The 22,883-nt window shown below is 44.4% G+C and overlaps 1 protein-coding gene across 3 annotated transcripts in view; it reads left to right on the plus strand.

Annotated features, from left to right (window-relative positions):
• The window catches only part of LOC138258457 (RING finger protein 145-like), a 70,022-nt gene that overhangs the window by 39,140 nt on the left and 7,999 nt on the right, over positions 1 to 22,883 (plus strand). For all 3 annotated transcript variants that reach the window (XM_069205955.1, XM_069205936.1, XM_069205983.1), the window contains exons 4-9: positions 5,685 to 5,920; positions 6,632 to 6,807; positions 12,296 to 12,436; positions 16,946 to 17,128; positions 17,666 to 17,813; positions 18,334 to 18,690. In XM_069205955.1, coding sequence (XP_069062056.1) covers positions 5,685 to 5,920; positions 6,632 to 6,807; positions 12,296 to 12,436; positions 16,946 to 17,128; positions 17,666 to 17,813; positions 18,334 to 18,690 — 1,241 coding nt within the window. The remainder of the gene's footprint in view (positions 1 to 5,684; positions 5,921 to 6,631; positions 6,808 to 12,295; positions 12,437 to 16,945; positions 17,129 to 17,665; positions 17,814 to 18,333; positions 18,691 to 22,883) is intronic.

Here is a 22,883-nt window from a genome sequence, read left to right on the forward strand (position 1 = left end):
TGTTGGCGACGTGAAGTCTTCGTTAATAGCAAAGATCTCCTTGCTGCTGTTGGAGATGAGTTCTATGCACTCATCTAGGGCCTTTTTCTTGGTTTCTCTGATTTGTTGGTGGTACCATCTTAGTGCGGATTTGTAGGTGACCTGGTCAGGTTCTTCTTGTTAACTCTCCATTTCTGTTCTACTTGTTTGCAGCATCTCTTGGTTGATCTGAGTTCCTTTGTGTACCCGTTAGACTGCTTTCGAGTTCTAGCCCGGTAGTAATGTTTGCTGAGCGCCAGGTCGGCGCAGTCTGAGATTCATTTGTCGAAGGGGTTGTCTCTGGCTAGGTCTACAGTGTGTTTGGGCTGGATTTCGCATAGGGTGTATGACCAGTCTGTTTCTGTGATGATGTTCCAGCTTCAGTGGCCCCGACCTGTGGTGGCGGTTCTTTTTGTGCGTGGGGTGTTGGTCTGGAAGAGGACAGTAGCGTGGTCTATCTAAGTCCGGGACGTGGCTGTGCCAATCTTGAGGCCATTGAATGAGGTGAAAATGATGTGCGTGGATCCATTGATGTGTTATCAGTCCAAAGTTCTCTAGGCTTTCAAGGAGTGCGGCTGAGTTGGAGTCGGTCTGAGAAGGTTTTGAGAAGGACAACGGCAGGTTTCCTGTGCAGGATAGGGAGATGGGAAAATGGGAGTCAGTCTTTCACATATATTTGCAAAGGAAAGCTGGTTTAGTCCTCTGCAGTTCTTGGAGTTAAAGTGGGAGGAGTCTTGTACATCTCTCCAAAGAAAGAACTATGCAGGTGTTGACAGAAAGTTAGAGGACTCTTACACAAGTGTTAGTGAAGAAAGACATAGGAGCCCTAAACAGGTCTTGTGGGATGGATCTTCTGCAAGTCATTGGGAGGGCTGGGGAGAGGTGGGGGGAAATTCTAAGCAAATCCTAGGAAAAGCAAGCTAGCAAGGTCTTATGCGACTCACCAGGAGGCGAAGTGTTCGGTATCTTATGCAGGTCCCAGGGAGTGCACGTTTCATGCAAATGTTTCACAACACCACTTTTATTTTATTGAATAATAGATTGAAGGTGTTGACTTTGTTAACTAACTATGTATGGTATTGGGTGGTGTAGCTGCTGGGATATTCAATGAATGACAACTTTAAAAAGAGCCCCTCATTTTTTGGTGGCTGCTGGAATGGCTGCCTTGTAGTTAGCGGCTTTAATTGTGATAAACTTCATACACGTCAATTGGAGTTCTTGTGTATATCAACATATTGAGATCTTCTTTTTTGTGAATGAGATTTAGCAGAACATTATTCTCGACATTGATTTTCAAGGTGACGATTATTTCCAGGGGGTACTGATGTGCATTAGGTCCCAGCAGGGATTAATTAAAAGTTTATTGTGATTGAGAATGCTTCCAAAACCTTCTTGGTGGAGGAGTCACAATGCTTCAGATTCTTTGCTTTCAAAGTTATCGTGTAACAATATTCTCCTAGTAACAGTATATTTGTGTCAAATATATTCCTGTAACGTAGTTGAAAACTGGGGTGTTGTAAATAAATGATTTTTGTCTTTCATGTTAAAACAACATTTTCTCAGTGTCCTTTCTCATGCCTCTGAAGCAACGCTATAAAAGAATGACATTAACAAATTACATTTCTCACATTTGGATTTTTTTTGGCAGGGGCAGAAATGAGGTCTGAATGTAGAAACAGCAGGCTAGAGATGCACTAGGCCATCATGTGCCTGTATGTATGAATGTATGGTGTTTGACTAGAGCGACTTCGCCAAAGACTAGATGGAAAGGATGCACCGTTAATTGTTTGTACTTTTCATTGTCCTATAGATTTGATAAAAGATGACGCTCAACAAGTTGTCTTAGTTTTTGTAGGCAAGAGGTGATGCAAGAAGGTTGGCATCTGAGTAGGTGGGTATTACTGGGCAGTGGTAGGCAGGGAGGGAGGCTCACCAGAAAGTTAGAAGGTAAAAAGCTAGCTGAATAAAATGTTGCTTTAATCCTTTGGGCATGGGAACAAAATGCAGCAGGTTCTGCTGTATGTGCCAACAGACTGACTAGAGGGGGCATCTCAGAATTGCCAGGCACCTGCAGAAGAAGCCCCCTGCATTTCACAGTGACTTTCTAAAAAGCAAGTCTTGACAAATATATCAATTTATTGGGACGATCCCCTGGATGTTATAGGAGGTACTTTTATGTGCACAGGCCTTTCGTGAGCTGTGCTTATTGGTGGGTTAGGTGGGTAAGGCCACCTGGTCATTTCACACACCAAAAAAGAAAGAAAAAACTTTGGGAAAGTGCCTACATTGTCCGTCCCACCTCAATTCCCCTCACAATACTTCTTCTTCCCATAGCATAGCTTGTTAGATCTAGATACAGACGGCTTTACATTTTTGAAAGATCTTATGTCTTTGATTAATCAAAGTACAGTAATAAGAGTTGCAGCGAGAGAGGGAGAGAGAGAAAGCGAGCTTTGACTCTCGCCTTTTTAGCTTTAACTCTTGTTCGCGGGTTGCCATTGCTCGGATGGGCTGACCTTCCAAGCCTTGGCATTTCATTTATGCTGGCATTGAACTAATTGAGTTTCATTTGATTGTGGTTATGGGGCATCAAGTAGTCCTTTTATTAGATTACAGATGCAGCTTGACTTGCAGCTTAAATGGAAAGTCTCTGTGTGTTCTTTGGTTTATTTACTTTGCCGGCATGATGACATTTTAATGGCTGATTTATGACGGTTGGGTTAGGAAGTAGGTGCTGTTTGGATGCCTTAGCCTGGCCTAGGTATTCATCTTATTCACTAACTACGCATATTAGTCATTTTCTTTTCTTTGCTGTCTTGATAACATGTTATTGTAGTTGATATTTGTTGACTGTACTAATTGGGTACATACAGCACGGTGATGCAGAAGAGGTTACAGCATCCCCGCTACTCTCAAGCCACTGGGCACCTTTCTTGGACAAACGTGCCGAAAGTGGACTGTTGGATACTGGAGGAAATCTTCTGTCTTGTTTGTAGTAAAAGCTACTTCTAATGAACTGGATTCCGTGATCATGACCTGTTACTGGGCCATCTTTCATCAGGATGCAGATTTCTGCTTCAGCGGTGTTTTATTTCACTGTCATTTCCTTTGGTATATTAGCTGTTTTATTGTTCCTTGGTCCATGTTTTAAAATCTAATAGCGTTTCTGTAAATATGATTTCTTCGAATGCTTGTGAATGCTACCTTGTCAAGGATCTAAAATGTCAAGTTTCATTTAGTTTGGGGTTGTGCGCGCATATTTCTGCAACTACGGGAAGGAATTATAAGGGTCCTTTAAGTGGCCTGTTCTCTTGCGGTGATCTTCTAGGTAGCATTTTGCTCTATTCACCGCTTCTTTAAAAAAAATAAAAAAAAATCACATTAGATGCTTTCTCTGGAAAAGATGCTTATTTGGCCAGGCACGATGAAACAACCTTTTTGATAGAGTGAACCCTTGAAGATTTGTTCTACCTGCTGCCTGCTCTCTGTTATGCTACTTAGGAATCATCCCACAGTAGAAAAAGGGAGCTTGAGCCCAGGAGGAGGTAAGTGGTGCTCAATGTATGGGACTTTTTTCCAGTGGAATAGCCTTATGGTCTCCTGATTTGGGTGCACATTCCAGTTCATCTGAGATGATGACAAGGCCTAGTACAGGAAGTTCATAGGTGGAAGGTACAGGGAAGGCGCAGCACTGCCCTCATGCTTGTGTGGATGTACGCCGTACCAGGGCCTTTTCCATTGTAAAGGGAAAGGGGGCTGTTGAGTAACTGGTGGGTTTTGACCCAACATCTAAACTGTTAGCTAGAAATGCCGTACTGCAATGACCTACTGTAGGACGTTGCCCTCACTTCAGGATCACCATCAAACGTTTGCCCCCCCCCCCCTCGTATTTTCTGAATCTGTTTTCTTGGCTTGTAGGACTCTGTGCACTTTACCACTGCTTACTAGTGCTAAGGTGCTTGTGCTCTCCACCGAGCCCACAGTACTGTTGGCTTACACCTGATTGGTACATTTGATTTACTTGTAAGACCCCCTTATATGACACCTCGGCTACCCAGTGCCTGTGAACTAAATGCTATCAGCGGGCGGCAGCACTCATAAGTAAAAGTGTTTTTAAAACATGTCTCAGGCCTGCCATTGCAGCCTGTAGTGCTGTTTTAAACTGCCAATTCGACCTGGTAAAATACATCTTTGCCAGGCCTAAACCTTCCTTTGTAATGCACATAAGCTACCCCTTAGGCATTCCTCAAACAACCCATAGGGCAGGCTTTATGATATTTGAGAAGTAGGACATTTGTTTTTTAGCGTTATGTGTCCTGATAGTGAAAAAAAACGAAATTAATTTTTCATTACTGTAATGCCTTCAGCACACTCACAAATAATTTGCACCAGTCTTTTGTCACCCTACACCTCTCGGGCCACAACAGGGGAAGGAAGGAACTTTCCAGTCCCAGTTGTGGGGGTAGAGGATGTTTCCCTGACTTTAACAGGTAGCACCAGGTATAAATATTGAACCCTCTGAGCCACTCATTAGAACTCTTCTGGACCTATGGACATTACAGAAGGATCTGCAAGGGGACCTGCTTGCCTCTGTGGGAGTGTGTTCCTGATCCCCAATAGGTACCTCCCCGAGTCCTGGACCCTTGGCTGATATCAATTGACCAACTCCAATGAAATCCTAATTTTTTAAAACTCTGTGTACCGGATTTTGTGAAGGTAACTTTTTTAGCAGGACTAACCTGCACCCTATGTCTGGCCCACAGTCCATCACGGTCAGCCTGAACTTGTAACTTTGTCCCGGTCTAGTGTGAGCAGATACCTGCAACTGGTGATTTCTACTTCTTGGTGCTACTTTTACATAAAACCTTAAAACTGCCTATCTCCAGTTCTACTGGTTGGATGTCATTTCTTTTGGTGTCATTTTATTTAGTAAATTGTACTCTATTGTTTCCTAATTGGTGTGGGATATCTTTTGTTGTGTTTTCCCCTTATTACTGTTTGTGTGCTGCATGCATAATTAACACAGTGCTTCTACGTTAAGCCTGACTGCTTTTGTGTCAAGGTAGCAGAAGGTTAAGCACAGATTAATTAGGGACTTTAGTGGTTCACCATGACAAGTAGTGTGGTTGTTGCTTGAGAAGGGGTTCACCCCCCAATCAAAACCCAGTGTCTTACAGTTTCAAAACTACAAGTGCCTAGGTGAGTATGGGAGGGAACATACCATAAAGTTTATTGCTGTTCTTATGTTCATGAGTAAAACCTGATGTGCAGATAACCTCTGAAAAGAGTATCCTGTGCCTTGAGCAGCCTTCTTTACCACACGGAATGCCATATAGGAACGAAAACTGCTCGAGACAGACACTCTCCTTGCCTTGTTTAGTTCCTAATAATGTTCTGATGCTATATCTAATCTTTTTGCATCTTGTCAAACAACTAAGAGGGCACTGGTTAATAAAACCGTTCTGTTCAGTTCCCTTAGCCATGCAGCAGTTTACCTTGTTGCTTGTGAGTGCAGTACGTTTTGTCCAGCAGCAGTTGTGCTTGGATTCCTCCTCTTGTATGCATGTCTGAGGGATAAATCATAGGAGGCTTGTTTGAGTTCTGAATTCTTTACCAGTGAGAGTGTATATACTTTGATAAAACGATTTATTTTTCCCTGTTTGCAGGTCAGGTGATCGTGAGCACACTATGTTCCCTTTTGATGAAGACGAGGCAGGCATGGCTCTTCTCAGCTCCCATGCTCCCCCTGATTGCTCGTCTGTGTGGCATCCCACTTCAAACCCTCTCAGTGGTGAATACCTTTGCCACCATCCTCACCAGTCTGGAGGTCCTGTATGTGGTGGCGTCCAACTTGCTTGTGCCGCTGAAGCTCGCCAAGACTGCATGCAGAGAGGTGGTGCAGGTAAGCTTTTACTCAGGAGCTTGTTCATGCTCAATGCTTTACTGATGGCTCTGCCTGTCTGGACCTACATTGCCCCTTGCTCTTCCACTATTGAACGAAAAAAGTTGCTAAGTTACCTGGTCCAGAGTGAGCTATAGTACACTGTTCTCAGTATCAGTGTCTAGCACTGGTGCCTGGCCTTTTGACAGCAGCACTTTATCAACTGCATAAAATATGGATAGTTAATAATGTGGTCATGAACACCCACCCATAGAAGACTTGATTTATTTATCTTTTACGACACGTTAGATTTGCAGATTGAAGACTTTTGTCTAATAGGGCTTGTTGTTTTGCTTGTGTAGGTGAAACTGGGCTGCAGGTACGAATGTGTCGCTTGCAGAGTTGGGGGAAAACAAGCGCATAATCAAATGAAAATCTCATTTTGTGGAACTGGGTTTTGAGAGCTTTATCCCCAGCTTCGCTGTCTTCTGCTTCACTCTGCATTGCTTTCACCCCACTCATTGGCTGCGCCACTCTGTGCCCGCGTGTCTGCTTCCTGGTCGCTGTGTGTAATGATGCTGTTCCAGGTCTCCATTCTGTGCCGCGCTAACAGTTCTGGTGGTCACTTCATGCCCTCTCTGCTGCATCATACACAGTGCTCATCGAATGTCTTTGTATATGGCTGGAGTGCTGGTCTGTAGTCTGGCGTCTAACTAGGTGTCCTCTTTGCAGGTGCTGGAAGTGTACCGACTGGTGGCCCTGGGCATGATGCTCTGGACCCACCTGGCTGTGCCCCTTCTTTTCCTAGTGTTCTGGCTGGTGCTGTACAGCTTTCAGGTCTACTTCTTCCTGACATCGGCCAACAGCAAGCTCACCCAGCAGGGGCTGCTCTTCATCTTCCTGAACAGGTACCAGACTGCGGCAGCACAGACAGGGCGAAGAGCACCATCCGTGCATTAGTATGCAGTGACCTTGCGCCCACGGTGAAGCTCTTTAGGTTTGGCCACTGCCTTTGATGAAGTTTAGTGGAGCTTGTGGAAGATGCTTCTAGGAAAGAAAGCAGGATCTTGTGAAGTGAGCTTCTCTGAGTGTTCAGTACACTGATATGATCTCATGTTGTCCTCATATTGTAGGCTACAAGGGCTGAAATATGAAATACTTCTTATTTTGGTTCATAAGGCTAATCTTTGTATGTTTTCATTCTGTTCACTGGAGTTTGCTGTGCCCAAATGTGGGGTCTAGCAGTAAAATTTGCCGCTTATTATTTTACAGACAAGGATGTACCCTCTGTTGGAAATGTCCAGAGATTCCACTGATAGTTGAAGGTATTCAGTGCTTATGTAATTAATAAAGATAGCCCTCCTGGAGACTAGGGTTACAAGTAAGTAACTTCTTTTTAAGCACGAAAGCTTTGTAGCCTCATGCTCTCTACAAGGACTTTTTATGATTTCATATTTGATAGTAAGTGTCCTTAGACAGGTTTACTCAGGGAAAACACTACTGGTATCTGTTAGACCTGGCAGCGTTTTGGCGTGTCTCCCCTGTCATTTTACCTTCTGACCTCCTGTTTTGGACTCTGTTTTTGCTGGTTTATTGTCTCTGCGCACTTTACCAGTGCTAAAGTGAAAGTGCTCCCCATATAAATTGTACTGTGGATTGGTTTATCCATAATTGGCATATTTGATTTACTGATAAGTCCCTAGTAACATGCCCTAGAGGTGCCCAGGGCCTGTGAATCAAATGCTACTAATGGGCCTGCAGCACTGGTTGTGCCACCCGCATTAGTAGCCCTGTAAACATGACTCAGACCTGCCATTGCAGTGTCTGTGTGTGCAGTTTTAAACTGCCAATTTGAATTGGCAAGTGTACCCACTTGCCAGGCCTCAACCTTCCCTTTTACTACATGTAAGGCCCCCCTAAGTTAGGCCCTAGGTAGCCCCATGGGCAGGGTGCAGTGTATGTTTAAGGTAGGACATATATTAGTGTGTTTTATGTGTCCTAACAGGGAAATACTTGCAAATTCGGTTTTCACTGTGCAAGGCCTATCTCTCTCATAGGTTAACATGGGGGCTGCCTTTAAATATCCTTAAAGCGCAGATTCTCTTTGAGAGCAGATAAGAATGTGGAGTTTAGGGTCTCTGAGCTCACAATTTAAATACATCTTTTAGTGAACTTGGTTTTTAGATTGTTAGTTTGAAAATGCCACTTTTAGAAAGTAGGCATTTTCATGCTTAATCCATTCTGTGACTCTGCCTGTTTGTGGATTCTCCGTCTGGGTCAGTTTGACAGTTAAGCTGTTCACACCTCTCCTCTAGGCAGTGACACAGAGGGCACTCTGATTAGCCATCTGTGCTGGAGGGGAGTGGAGGAGTGGTCACTCTCACCTGAAAGGACTGCGCCTGCCCTCACAATGCCGTCTCCGACCCCCTGGTGAGTGTCTGGGGCCTGGCCTGGGCAAGGAAGGATCTTGCAAACACTTGAGACTTTGCTTTGAAGTTTGCCAACTTCAAAGGCAGAACTGGGTATAAGAAGAAGACCCAAAACCCCAGACTTTTAGAATCTTTCTGGAATCGAGAGGAACCTCTTCCCAGGAGAAGAGATGAAGGATGAGTACTGTCCCTTTGCTGTGCTGCTTTGCTGGACTGGCCTGCAGTTCCTGTGTCTGCCTGAAAAGATTGCCAAGGGTGAACTTTGCTGTGTGTTCTGCTTGATAAAATTCTCCAAGGGCTTGAAGTAGAGCTTGCCTCCTGTAGGGAGTCTCAGGGACACCAAAGACTTCAGTTTCCTCAACCTGCAGCACTGGGAACTGTGTTTTGTGCTGTTCAAGAGGAGAACCCGCTGCCAACAAACGCCACTGGCCTGCACACGGAGTCGCATTGCCCTGCTTCGCACCGCGACCCTGGTCTCACCGACGCCATCATTGGATGACTTCACTGAGCCGCTGCTCGCACCGCAACCTGTGGTCCCCGCATTCCGGCATCGCCTGCTCACACTGCAGCCTGGGCATCCCCGACTACGCCTCTCCTGCTGACACCGGTGCCACTGCCTGCACCGTGGCCTGTGGACACCGCTCGTGAGGTACATGAAGCACCATCCCGTCCTGCACCGCAGCCCCGGTCCACCGACGCCAGCACCATTGACTCCTGTGTCGTCACCAGACATCCTGCCTGCACCGTGGCCTGTGGACAACGCTCGTGAGGATCACAAAGCACCGTCCCGTCCCGCTGGCTTGTGCCTACCGACGGCAGCGCTTCAGCAACGACGCTGCTGCCTGCACCGTGACCTGTGGATACCGCACTTCGCACTGCCCCGCTTAACACCGTAGCCCTGGTGTCACCGACGCCGCTGGAGGCAGTCACCGAGCCACTGCCTGCACCATGACCTGTGGACACCGCACGTCGCATCGTCCCGCTTCTCTCCGCAGCCCCGACGCCATCCACTCTGGCGCACCTGACTTCATCAGCCTGGAGTTCGATCTGCAACGCAAGTGACCTCAAGGGCCCGACGCCTCCTGCACCCACTCTGGAACCGACACCGCGACGTCGGTGACGCCGCTCTCCGGAGCTCACCGTGAGGATCACGTCGCCCTGCAAATCCAAGGCATTGTTTGCGGGTCTTCCCGACACCGTAGCTGACCCGCAACGCCGCGGCCGGCCTGAGCTGTTGGTTTTGTTGATCACGACGCTGTCATAGCCCCAGGTGGAGCTATCGACTTCAAGGAACTGTAGTTTTGAGTAAATCTTGCAGAATTCATATTTTTCTTACTGAATGTTGGATTTTTATCGTATTTGTTCTTGTTTTATATAGATAAATATTGGCTATTTTTCTAAAACTGGTGTGGTGTCCTTTTGTAGTGTTTTCACTTATTACTGTGTGTTATGTGCAAATGCTTAACACATTGCTTCTGAGATAAGCCTGACTGCTCGTGCCAAGCTACCAAGGGGGTGAGCAGGGTTATCTGAGCGGGTATTTCCTTTATCCTGACTAGAGTGAGGGTCCGTAGTTGGACAGGTTGCAAACCGACTGCCAAATAGAGACCCCATTCCCAACAGTATTCTTGTTTGGTGTGCGGTGTTTTCAAGTAAAGACTGTTCTCTTTTTTTTTTTTTTTTTTTATTAACATTCTTGTCCACTAGCCTGTTTTCCCTAAACGTTCACCATTTCACTGCAGCAGTACGATTGTCACACCCCTTGCTGAATATGCTGGTCCTTGGCCCAAACTAGCCAGCTTGGTTAGGCTACTTTTTGTAACTTATTTGTAATCATGACGTGGTCTCTGGCATTCCTAAGTGTAGGAGCACTACGAGCAAAAACCATGCACTCCAGTGAAACACCAGTACTTCATCAGTCTCCATCGGGCTTTCAGTCCACAAGAGCAGTGGGTGCATTCCTGCTTTAGGGTTAGGTAGGCCTCAGTCTATTTACAGGATGTCTACTTCTAGGACATTTTGTGGCGTTTTGGTACACAATTATAAGTAGTTGCCTTTTATGCCCTCTGTGTAGCTTAAACCCTGACACACAAACATTAAAAATATGTAACTTCCTTTGTATGAGGATATATGTTCCTGACTTTCTCCATTACTTGGTTTTTCACCCTTCACAAATATTAATGCATCTGAAGGTGTACAGTTCTTTAGTATGTGACCTATATCAGAGTCACAACCTTAATGCTGCCCCCTCAACATAGTGAATGGTCCTCAAATAAGTGAAACATTTAAGTTATTGCCCTGCTAATTGTCTGCTGGGATATGGTTTGGTCTCTAGGACCCTCCCCGTGCCATAAAGGGGTGATTTGAGAAACTAAGATATGTTTTTCTATCCAAAGTCCTGTGTTTGATTAAGGAAGTTGTTAAAAGAGAGAGCAGTCCTGGTTCTATGAAAGTTCAGCGGTAAACTGATGGACCTCTCTTTGGATAAGGACAAGGAGGGGAAGTGATGCAAAGTAAACATGGTGGAAAATCCATGAAGCAGGGATAGCAATTCTCCTTTAAAGCATGTCGAAGAAATGAAAACATTCTGGTGCTGAACACCGGCAGAAAAATATAAACCAGAATATTATTAAACTAATACTGCTGTTCTTTCAGCAGAAACCAAACCACAATGATAAGAGGACAGAAAAGAGTTGCAGGAGAGCCACTGGAAGGGCTAGCAGATGCTGTCTTCAGGTCTTGTGGAGGATGCGAAGTGTAAATGTGCATGACACGGAGGGACTGCCTGTGGCAGTGCCTTGTGGGTATTCAAGGATCTTTAAATCTGGGAAGTATGTGCACTAAAAATGGGGAACCTGGGATAGGGTTGAGGTAAGTCGATCAGTATGGCTTCAGTGGGAAAGTCATGGAATCACTAGGAAATAAATAGCAGCGGGTGAAGCAGGCGAGTGTGCAGGACGAGGTATTCCCGATAAACGTTCCTGTGTTATGTTTTTGGGGGTTTACTAAGGTGTTTGTAATGGGCTGCTGGGGATGACAGAGGAAAGCTCCATCAGCTATTCAATGATATTTACCAGAGAGGGGCACTCAGTCACTGTCCCTGTTCCCAGCCTCAAGAATACAAGGTGCTGTCCAGGCAGGAAGCCAGCGATTGGCCCACGTAGGAGCTATATCAAGTTATTTTTACAACTACTTCTAGGGGTTATCCAGAATGCACACTGAATTAGTCTCTTGTCGAACTGGTTATTCAAAGATTTTTGTTTCACATAATAAGACCATCAAAATCTTGAAAATAGAAGTTGAAAGGACACTTACGACTGGTTTTGCTGCAGGGATACTGTACAAGTTTTGTTTTCTGAAATGGGGACTAACTGGCCGGATCTGGTAAAATTAGTTTTCTTTTCTCTGGTTCTTCCACCCAACCTTCCTTCCGATCCTTTGATAAATCTGCTGACATTATTGACCTGCTCAGAGCAGGCAGAAGAGGTTAGCCGGCAGGGTTGGGACGTAGGACGGGGTTAGTGAGGCTGAGTTTAAGTGCTGCTTCTCTCCCGGGCTGTCCTCCTGCCTCTGGCCCGATACTTGCTGCGGGTCAGCATCCGTTGAGACTGGGCCTGGTGTCTGAAGCATTAGCTCTGGGAATGCTGGCCATCCTCTCATGTCTCGGTCATTATCCCTCAGGAGTTAGTGCTCTAAGTAAGATCCAGCCATTGTAATGAGGGCCCTAGTGTAAGGGAGAATTATTGCTGAACTAAGATGCCTATTAACTCTTGATTTTCATAACAACTACTAGGGCTCAGGAATCACACTGCCTGATCTAGTCATTTGCGTTACCTGATGATGGAATAAAGCTGGACACTTTTTGCACTGATTGTTTAACAATGGCTATGTGATGTGTATTTCGTAACATGTTATGTTTGTGGTTCATTGAGATTTACTTCCATTATTGTCCTCTTATTTTTGCCAGTGTTGCGGAGTGCTGTGCTACACCATACTCCCTGATGGGTCTGACTTTTACTGTCTCTTACCTTGCCCTGGGCTTGCTCAATCTCTGCAAGTTCTACCTGGTGGGTTTTAGTGCCTTCCAGAATGGCAATGTGATGCACAGGTGAGTTGGTGATCCCATCATACCTAATTATCTTGTCATGGGGACCTCTAGGACCCAGGTTGGTTACCCCCTGATTTAGCTTTGTTATATAGTTCATATTTTATTCATTTTAGTAAGGCTGGTTTGATCCATGATTTTTACATATTATCAGCTCGCGTTTACTCTAGGAAAACAAGGAACACGCTGCTTGTTTAGTTAGCCTTTGCAGGACATATAATCAGTACTTTCTGTCCAAGGCTAAAGAACTCTGTACACGATGTGCTAATGGTGTGGCCCATTCAGAACAGTACTTCGAGCACCTAAACACAGCATTGTATCGGAACTGTACTTCCAATACAATATGGTGTTATTAAATAAATGGTGCATATATCCAGAGGGGGCAGAGGTAATTCCAGCCACAACTATCCTAGGACGCATGTGTGCGACATGCAGCTTGTCTGGCGCTGATGTACAGCCTTCGAGGGGATTGCCAACTACTTCACTGGCAGGGGTGTGGAATTTATTAAAATATCTGCTTGTCCAGGGGACAGGTTGCTTCTCAAATCTACTTGTCCTGTAAAAAGATCTACTTGTCCCTTTGGTGCCATGTAGTGTGTGGCGACAAATTATGGCAGCAATCTCATTATGTAAGAGCTCTGATAATAGCCTCTCTGATTATGCCAGGGCTACTACCATAGTAGGGCTTGAATACTTGCAGTTTCAATCCCTACTGTAGCAATTTGCTTATTTTGCCACCTTTCTGCAGATCTGCATACTGGGGCTGGAGGAAGCAGTAAGCAATAGTTCCAGGGCTGGAATGCCTTTGAGTCTGCAAACCTACTAACCTGCATGTTTTAAAGATTTTTACCAGCTTCTCTCTAATATTTTCCCATAATAAGAAAGGTTGGACATTTACTCCTGACAATGGCAGAATTGGAACTTCTTCCAGGGTTAGGAAGAAAGTGGCTCGAGGGAAAATGAACTTGCAAATGCTCAATAGATTTTCACATGAGCAAATCTACACATCGTATTTACCCATGCCAAAATACAGTTCACAAATATTTTATAGGGGTACGACATATACCATGGGTGCACTTTTGTGACTTTCTTTAAGAATTTGGGGCCACATGTAGGTAGGTTCAGATTTGCGACCTGCAAATTGCGAGTCGCAAATCCGAATGTAGGATGGTGTCCCTGACACCATCTGTGATTCGCAAGGGCTTCGCAAATGCCCACCTCATGAATAATCATGAGGTGGGTCGCAATCTGCGACCCCCTTGCAAATGGCGGCCCCCACAGGGATGTTGGCCTGCTGGAGACAGCAGACCACCATGTCTGTGACTGCTTTTTAATAAAGCATTTTTTTTTTTTTGTACTGCAGCCCGTTTTCCTTAAAGGAAAACGAGATGCATTACAAAAACGAAAAATGAAATGTTTTCGTTTCATTTTTTCAGAGCAGGCAGGAGTACTGCCTGCTCTGAATTTTTTTTTACAGTGACATTCACAATGGGGAAGGGGTCCCATGGGGACCCCTTCCCTTTTGCGAAAGTGTTAGCACCCATTTGAAATGGGTGCAAACTGCGATTGGTTTGCGCCCGCGTTCGCGGTCACAAAACAATCCTACATTGCACTGCGAGTCGCAATTAGCAAGGGAACACCCTTACTAATTGCGAGTCGCAAAACTGGGTTTGTGCATCTCAATGTGCTTTTTGCACGTCGCAAACAGCGAAAGTCGCTGTTGGCGACATGCAAAAAGCTACCTACATGTTGGTCTTGGTCCCTAATTAGGTCTGGTGTTAACAAAGACATTTTGTTTTTATTAAACTTCTATTTCTCTCTCTTTCGGCTGGCTTTACTGTGAGTGATCACATTCTGCTCTTCCACAAGGTGCATATTGGCACACAAAGTAGTTTTGTTCAGTGTCAGGAACTACAGTGGCAATCAGTGACGTAACGAAACTGGAGGGTACCCCTTTGCAAAGAACATGGAGGAGCCCCCTCTCCAGGCTCACTCAGGGCAGGTGCTGTGCTGAAGGGGCCCCCTATAGTGCGGCTGCGGGGCCTTTGTTATGCTGCTGGTGGCAACGTGTGCTTTTAGAGTTCAAAAACTATTTGGGGGGGGTTTTGCCAGTGTTTGTTACAATGTTGAGGGCCTGGTAGCTCCCACAACAATAAAGTGTTGCAAAAGCCATGTCAAAACAAGACACGCATTGATGAAACTAAAAGACTTATAAAAATATGTCAGATCAGTTGGCTTTGTCAGTGATTGTTTATTTTCATGCTTCCCATAATCATGTTGAAAATGGTTACACTGATTTTCCATTAGAAATATTTTTGGGAAATACTAGCATGCATCAACACATTTTACTAAATGACACTTCATTTGCATCTAATCAGAGAGCATTCTGGGAGCATTATACTTTGCCTCATAGCCTAAACTTTTCAAACATGTGTATACACGTTTTTTTTTTTTTGTGTACTGGAACCATCGTCAGTAGTGAAGTGTGACCTTAAAACATTTATTTACAGCACTCACCCTAATAATGAAGGCTTTCAAATAATGAACCATAAATACAAGTTCGAACAGCATTATCTTTTGGAAACACATTACCTCAACTGCAGAGAGTTCCACTCTCTGTAAACAGGCAGCCAAAGGGCTTGTGCTGCAGCGGGTTGGGCCTACTTGTCCCAAGGACAAAGTAAACATAAAAACTTGTTGCCCTTGACCCCAAACAAGATGTCCCGGGTGTCGGGCGATAGGAATTCCACATCCCTGCACTGGCTAACTCCTGACCCTGTTTCCAGTTATGGGGTTGGGTCTAATCCCTTAGATCGGGCCAGGCAGAAGGGTACACCCGCTATGCTCTCACCGATTACGTAGGAACCTCTAGAACCTCATACAACATTGTTAAATAGTTTATCTTCTTTACCATGTTCATAATGCTGATTACTTTGCTTTGTTTCTTCTGCTTAAGTATCGCAGCTCACTCTCTATTTGTCAGATTGTGATTGGTTCAATAAATGCATTCTAAACTTATCTGGCATCTCTTGTGTCTCACATTGGCATGCATGCCTAATAATTCAAAAGGGGCAAGATTTGTTTCCTTTGTTTTCCTCGGAAGTCAGTCTCATGTTCAGGTTGCCATAACCACCTTCCACCCCAGTTGGTTTGGGGTTCGGGTGAAGCACTGTGAGCTAGCCAGGAATTAGGCCGACAGTTACTCATGGTGTGAATGTACTCAGTCTCCCACACTCTGTTTTGCGGCCCTAAACATGCTTTCCTATTACAACAGTAGGGACCGCATAACAAACTTCTCTGTTCACAGCAATCAAAGTAGTGAACGGTAAGGAATGTTCACCGTTCACTCTCATTGACTTCAGCTGTGCATTGAAATAATTTGAAACCCTTCTTTTAGAAGTGCTGCACATAGTGATTTTAGTAGTTACTTTTCTAGAATAGCTTTATAGCTGTGGTGCTTTTGGAGTCTATTTTGGCATTAAAGGATGGATCCCTTGTCTCTTGGTCTGTTCTGTGTTGCTGATTCAGGAGGGTGAATCTCAATTATACAGACTGAGTTGGCTTGTCTGCTGGCTGCTGTTGGCTGTGGACCCATGGTGTTTGCTTTTGGAACTCGTAGGACTGGAAAGAGACCCACAACGTGGCAACAGCTTATGAATAAGCAGAAACTGCCAGGGCCTCGGAGGGTTATTCCATGTGGATGTTCTGCTGAGCCATCTTTAACAGGCCTGGGTGGCTGCTGGTTCATGAGCATGGTCCTTTTAGTAGTAGTACGATACATACAAGCATGTGCGCATACATGTTGTGCTCATCGTCTCCAAAGTTCAAATTTCTGTAGCAACACAATTCTCTATTGGGCACTGAGTGTACTGTTTTTGTGAATAACTGATTGGTTACTTAGGCATCAATAGTCTGAACTGATTAGGTTCGTTAGAAGCGTTTGCAGATTGAGGTTTTCTCTGGATAAATAACTTGAGGGGTAATCTTTGGGGGGGCGGTAATGAAAGGAGACTGGTTGTCGTACTTTTTGAGCAGGTATTTAGAAGTATATTGCATAACCTTCTTTGTGAGAAGGGTTTTGTGGTACTCCCTTTTAGTATGTGAGTAGTTTAGTTTGTCTGATAAATGGATATGCTGTGTGGCTGGGAACTAAAAAGGTCTGTGGAGTAGGTGTATGGGAAGGAGGTGTGCCTCCTCAGTAACCTATGAAATGTTGTGGTGTTTAGGTAAAGCGAGTGTTTGATGATGCGTGGCTGTGTTTGGTCATTCTATATGAAGGTAGTTGGGTGTCTATGCACACTGTACATGTACTATCATGGCTGAACCTGTGAGTCCAGTTTTGGATGAGTGTTTCCTATAGATAAGCAAGGCTGCTCTTCTTTGGGTCAAAGAATGAGGACTCTGTCCTTACACGCGTGGCAGATAAATTAATATATTTGCAATTGGGGTTTATGGTGGAACTATGGGGAATGCTTTTACAGCCCATGGTGATGTAGGATGTTCTCTCCACAGGGGAGTTACAGAAGGGGTGACCCTGCTGCTTCTGGCCCTCCAGACTGGACTCCTAGATCTTCAGGTTCTCCAGCGGACCTTCCTCCTCAGCATCATCCTCTTCATTGTAGTGACGTCCACCCTGCAGTCCATGATAGAAATCACGGACCCCATTGTGCTGTCACTGGGAGCGTCTCGCAACAGGTAAAAGCAAATGAGGGCCTCGATGAGGCAGGAGTGCATCATCCACTTGCTCAATGGAGGAAGATATAGTATACCTTCAAGTGAGGGTACGCTCTCATGTGGAAGCAGATGCACATAGTTGTTAAACAGAGAGGAAGACCTGAATGGTTGATCTGGTAATGTCTTATTACCGGTACAACCCCCTCCAGAGTGGTGAGGGGACTTCTCTCTAAGAGACTGTCAGTCCATCCAGCGCTGAAAGCAGCCCCTACTCTAGATGACCGGTCCAGCCACGTTACAAGCGGACATTACGTTGAATACATCTAGTTGGGGGGAAGAATATAGCACACCTTTGTGCATGCTCTGGTTTAGGGGCTCTGAGGATGTGCAGTAGCTTTGAATTAAAACTTGAAGCATACATCTACATGGGGTGACTCCTCCTTACTTGGAAGGAAAGGATTAAAGGGTGTTCTGTTTACATTTTATGTGTTTTTCTTTTTATTGCTCCTGTCTACAAGGAGAACTGATCTAGTGTCCCACCTTTTGGTCTTTCCACAGGAGTCCTTGGAAGCATATCCGTGGCGTTAGCATGTGTCTCTTCCTGTTGATCTTCCCCTCGTTTATGGCATACAAAATATCCCGCTTCTTCCACATGGATTTCTGGTTGCTTATTCTGGTCTCCAGCTGCATGCTGACCTCGCTGCAGGTAAAGCTCTTGTCGGTCACTTCACTTTTGCACCTGGTTACCAATATCTGAATGCGTTCTTTCACTGATTGTATTTGGCTTCCTCATTGTTTCTTTTTAATTCTAACTTTTGCCTCCAACTTCGAATGTCATGCTTCTTATCTGTTTCTTGAAGATGTGCATTTTTCTTTTTTATGGGCTTGTGTCTTTGAAAGATGCCAGTGGGTAGCACGCTTTGAGCTTGATTGAGATTTCAGTGGACGGGTTACTCCGTCACGATTGTGACGGCTAGCCCGTCTGCGGGAATATAAATTGCATATGATATAATAGGCTTTCTATTTCGGCGGACGGTCCATCTGTCTACGTTGTGACTGAGCATCCCGTCTGCTCAAATTTAAATCGGGCCCTTTATTGTAACTGAACCTTCTGAATGTGGTCCTCTTGAGTTTGACCTTGGAGAATCTGCTATCTTTGGTGTCGGGCAGATCTCTGTATTTCAGAAAGTCAAGATCCCATTCATTGTTGCCAATTCTTCCTGCAGGTGATGGGTACCATCTTTATCTACACCCTGTTCATGATTGAGCTGTTCCAGGACAACCCCTTGGAGAAGATGGATGAGATCATTTATTACGTCAACGCGGTGAGCCGAGTGCTGGAGTTCCTGGTGGCAGTCTGCGTGGTTGGATATGGCACATGGGAGTCTCTCTTTGGTGAATGGAGCTGGATGGGTGCCTCTGTCATCATCATCCACTCCTACCTGAATGTCTGGCTGCGGGCCCAGTCCGGCTGGAAGAGTTTTCTGCTGCGGAGGGAAGCTGCCAAGAAGATCAACTCTCTTCCTAAGGCCACCAAAGAGCAGCTGTTTGCTCACAATGACGTGTGCGCCATCTGCTTCCAGGTAACAGTGGAGCATCTTCTAAAGCCGCTCTAAAACACTGAACCTTAACTATTGCCAAACTGATCAATGCTGACACGACATCGGATGAGTGTAAAACTTATAACCTGTGTTTGGTGTAATTGTTTGTAACTTATCATTTGTGTTGCAGGTAGTGGGACAGCTTTAGCTGAGGTCAGTACTTGGTATATTAGTTGCTCCTCATGCGTTCTCTGTGACCACCCCCGGTGACCTGCTCTGAATTTGAATAATTGTGGGTCTTTGGTACTCAAGCAAAACTTGTAGGAAGATCAGTGCCGACCCTGTCAGACCTCCTCATAGTAACCATTTGGCATATGTGCTGTGATGTTAATTTTCTTTTACTGATTCTGTCACAATATAGTAATATATAATTAGATGTAAACATTTTAATGTCTTGTCTCAACCCCACTCTCCTGTTTCCACCAGCGGTCGGTAAGTAGAACATTCCTGCAGTCCTTGCACTCTCTAATCCAGCCTGGTTTAAGCTCTGGCTGAGATCATTTTAGAGTTACTGTTTCTGCTCCAGCTGTCTCAAACTTGCAAGTTCTAACCTCACTTGTTGGTGCCATTAATCAGTATCCCAAACATGGTGAAGTAAATGGCTAGCAGATCCTTGACCATGTGAATTTAAAGAAATGATTATCCTGTTCTGTACCTTGGAGGCATGCATTCTTCATCATATGCTTTCTTGTCTTTATTGTTTATATCCTTATGCTAGGAAATCTGAAGTACTTATCAGCTGAGACTGAAGGTTCAGTTTCACTGCAAAGTGTGATTATCCACATTTCTCCTATGATATTATGAGACTAACAACTTTCTGCTATTCTAATAATCTGGAGAAATATTGTCTTTTCCTCCTTGACGTTAGGAATAATTTTGTTTATCTCAACAATCTGTGTCTCCTGCCAAAAAGAATATGGTTCTTTGTTGCTATGATGTTTGTATTTTTTGGCACTCAGGTCACACAGACATTTGGGCACTCTTTTTTTCATGCCTGACGTGTAAAATCATTCAATGGTTTCATGGTACAGCCTCATGTGAACCATGACATTGACATGATTACCAGGATATGGAATGTTTTGCAGAAATCAAATTGTACAGACAGAAGCACAGATTTTAAACTACAAAATATACGGTATTTGGTACTAGGATGGGAAATGTGGAAGGGAGGCTGGTGCATCTCAACATTGAGTCACGCGCAGTCAAAAAGAGGGCTCGCGAGGATGGACTATTTTTTAGAGTAACTTGAGCCAGCCCCACCCTACCTGTTCTAGCTGATGCTCCAACAGAATCAGCTGTAAATATATATTACAAAGCACCCCTTGCTCTACGTTCCGAGGACTCCTGCTAAGACCAGAGCATTTTCAGCAGCAACATAAGAAACATGGGGCTCTTAAGTAAGTATGCTTACACTGCTTCTCGCGGCCTCCCCTCTCTTGCCATTCATTCAAATTATCCTAGCTTTTTCCTTTCGGGAAATTGCATTGTTTAACAATTTAGAATTGTTTTTTTGCTTTCATTGTTAGGCTTCTGAATGCCGGTTATATAATGACTTTTTTGGCTGAGATTGTGTTGATTTTGTGGAAGGTGTAGAGGGATGCAGAGTTCTCGCAGGAAATTGGATATTCTGCTATAGCGTTTTAAACTTGTGTATCACTCTTTTGTTGGAGTTTGTCTTAAATGTAAAAAGATGGTGAGAGCTGTTTTTTTTTTAAAACATTGAGGATCAATACTGCCAATCAATGGCTTGCTAGGTATTGAGAATGGGAGGATGGTGTGTGGAGAGAGGGAATTTTTAGAATGTGCTTGCTGTGAATATGGATGTTTTAGTTGGACTTTTATAAGGTGACTCAAGATGCGCATGTTGTGCGCGTGTTGCTAATGGAAATCAACATACACTGTATAAACCAGATGGTCAGACCAGTGTGGGGAGATTGTTGTGCTACAGAGCAAGGAAGGGCAAATCTGGCCAGGTCAGGACTGTCACCTAATGAATGGATGCAGTGATATGTGAAGATACATTCATTGATGTGACACCAGTCAGTGAATGTCCTTTGTGGTTCGGTCACTGAGATAGGTGTTGCTCGAGTGAGAGATGGTGAATTTGGAGAAGATATTTGAGAACGTTGGAATTAATTACTTGGTGTGGGCAGCTCATGAATGGTGAGTGACATGGAATGTGAAAGAGAACTAGTGGGAGGTTAATCAGTCAGAGGATGAGACTGATGGAGGTAGTAAAACCTCCAGTGATGGAAAGGGAGGGTCTGCACTGATGGAAAAGCCACCTCAAAGGATGAGGCTGATGGAGGTAGAACTGCCAGACTCCTGCCAGACTTAGTGCTGATGCCAAAGGATTGCTGTTAGGAACAAGTACATCAAAGAAATCATTGTAGATGTTGGGAGGATTGCAGCTCTGTAATGAAGAGCATCTCCATTGTTTGTGATGGTGTGAGATGCGTTGTGCGATGAATATGTTTGACTGAGAGACCCTTCTGATGCAACTGGGTTCCGCTCGGCTCAGAAGTGCTTCTCGGGTACAGAGCATTTCAGTAGACTAGCTCATACCAAGTCAAGTGACCACCCTGCAATGAGGTACTGTGCTTTTAATGCCGGCCTAGTTATGATGGCTAATGCTGGGTGGGAGATGTATGTTCGGCAAGTGTTGGTCGGTTGTGTAGCCCCTTTGATTGGATGGATCCCCTGTAGCCCAGAAAGGTATTCTGACTCTAACACAGTTCTTTTAGAGAGCTATATTAATGATTCTGATCTCGTCAGCAGCTCTGACTGCTGTGGTTTGGGGGCAAACCTGTGAAAAGAGCCTCTTTTCACACAGATATTGGTGCTAGCCCAGAAATGAAGACAATTATGTATTTCCAAAAGTATATGTGCTGAGAAGGGGAGATGTTTCTACATCCTTATTTGGCTGTAATCAGCAAAAACAAATAACCACAATCAACCTGATCTAGATGTGTTTTGATGATGGCGAGTGAATCCTCCTCACACATGTGGCACTACTAGTCCCCTCAGAATCTGATTGATAGGCCAGTTGCTTTTCTGTTCGGATGACAGTGATATGCTATGCGAGGTCTTATTGTTGTGTTGAAAAACTGAACTCTTGGGGTCAGATGTACAAAATTCCTATTTTGCATTTCCTAAACAGCGAATTCTAAGAAACTGCTATTTAGGAAATGCAGCGTGAAATGTACAAAAATTGAGATTTCCTAATAGTGATTTCCACAGATTAGGAATCACTATTAAGAAATCACTATTGAGGAAATGCTGTATTGGTTCCTTTGGGCCTAAAGACCCATAGGTACGAATGGTTTTGCATTTTAAAATTTGTGATATCCTAATCGGAAATCACAAATTAGGGAATGCAAGCGCAAGGCTGCCTAGGGGCATACGGGCCACCCTTGATGCAGCCCAAAAAAAGTGGTGCACCTATAAAGCGCACATTGGAGTTGATGATAATTGCATTTCCTAAATGCCCATCTCACATTTAGGAAATGCTTTGCACATGTGCTTAGGAAATCGCAAATAGGAAATCCATATTTGTGATTTCCCCGTTGGCCTTTGTACATCTGAAAAGGCAGTTTTTAGTATTTCTTAACTGACCAAAATTGTTGTCAGTCTGTTACGAAATGCTAAACCTTTTTGTATATCTGCCCTTGCTGTACACAGATTGGAACATTTTGTCTTAAATCTTAATGAAGTTCAAGATTAAACTAGGCATGCAGGGATTACTGCTGCATACCACAACCTTTCAATTAGTACATAGGGGAAGGGGGTATCTTTATTCTTGAACGGTAACATTCGTGTCTCTCTAACACAAGATAACAACTGTATCTTCAGAGAATGATCATGTTTCCTAAAGGAAAAGCCTTCATGTTTCGGCCCTCACCTTATTCACACCAATTCTTCAAGGCCATTGTCCTGTTCAGACGTAACTTTATCTGCTCCACAGAAAGATACCTGTAACCTTGTTTGGGTTTTGAATTTTGGACACTAGCTAACTCATCGGCATGCTATATTGATCTAATGCCACGATTCTTAACCTTCTGACTCTTGCGGACTCCCACTTAATCATTTCTGGAACTAGAGGACCCCCTCTCAGTCATTGCTGGAAGCAGGGGACAAATAAAAAAGGAAAACAGACACATTTGTAATTTTAATAG

This window comes from Pleurodeles waltl, chromosome 1_1 (assembly GCF_031143425.1).
Source record: "Pleurodeles waltl isolate 20211129_DDA chromosome 1_1, aPleWal1.hap1.20221129, whole genome shotgun sequence".
Classification (NCBI taxonomy): Eukaryota; Metazoa; Chordata; class Amphibia; order Caudata; family Salamandridae; genus Pleurodeles; species Pleurodeles waltl.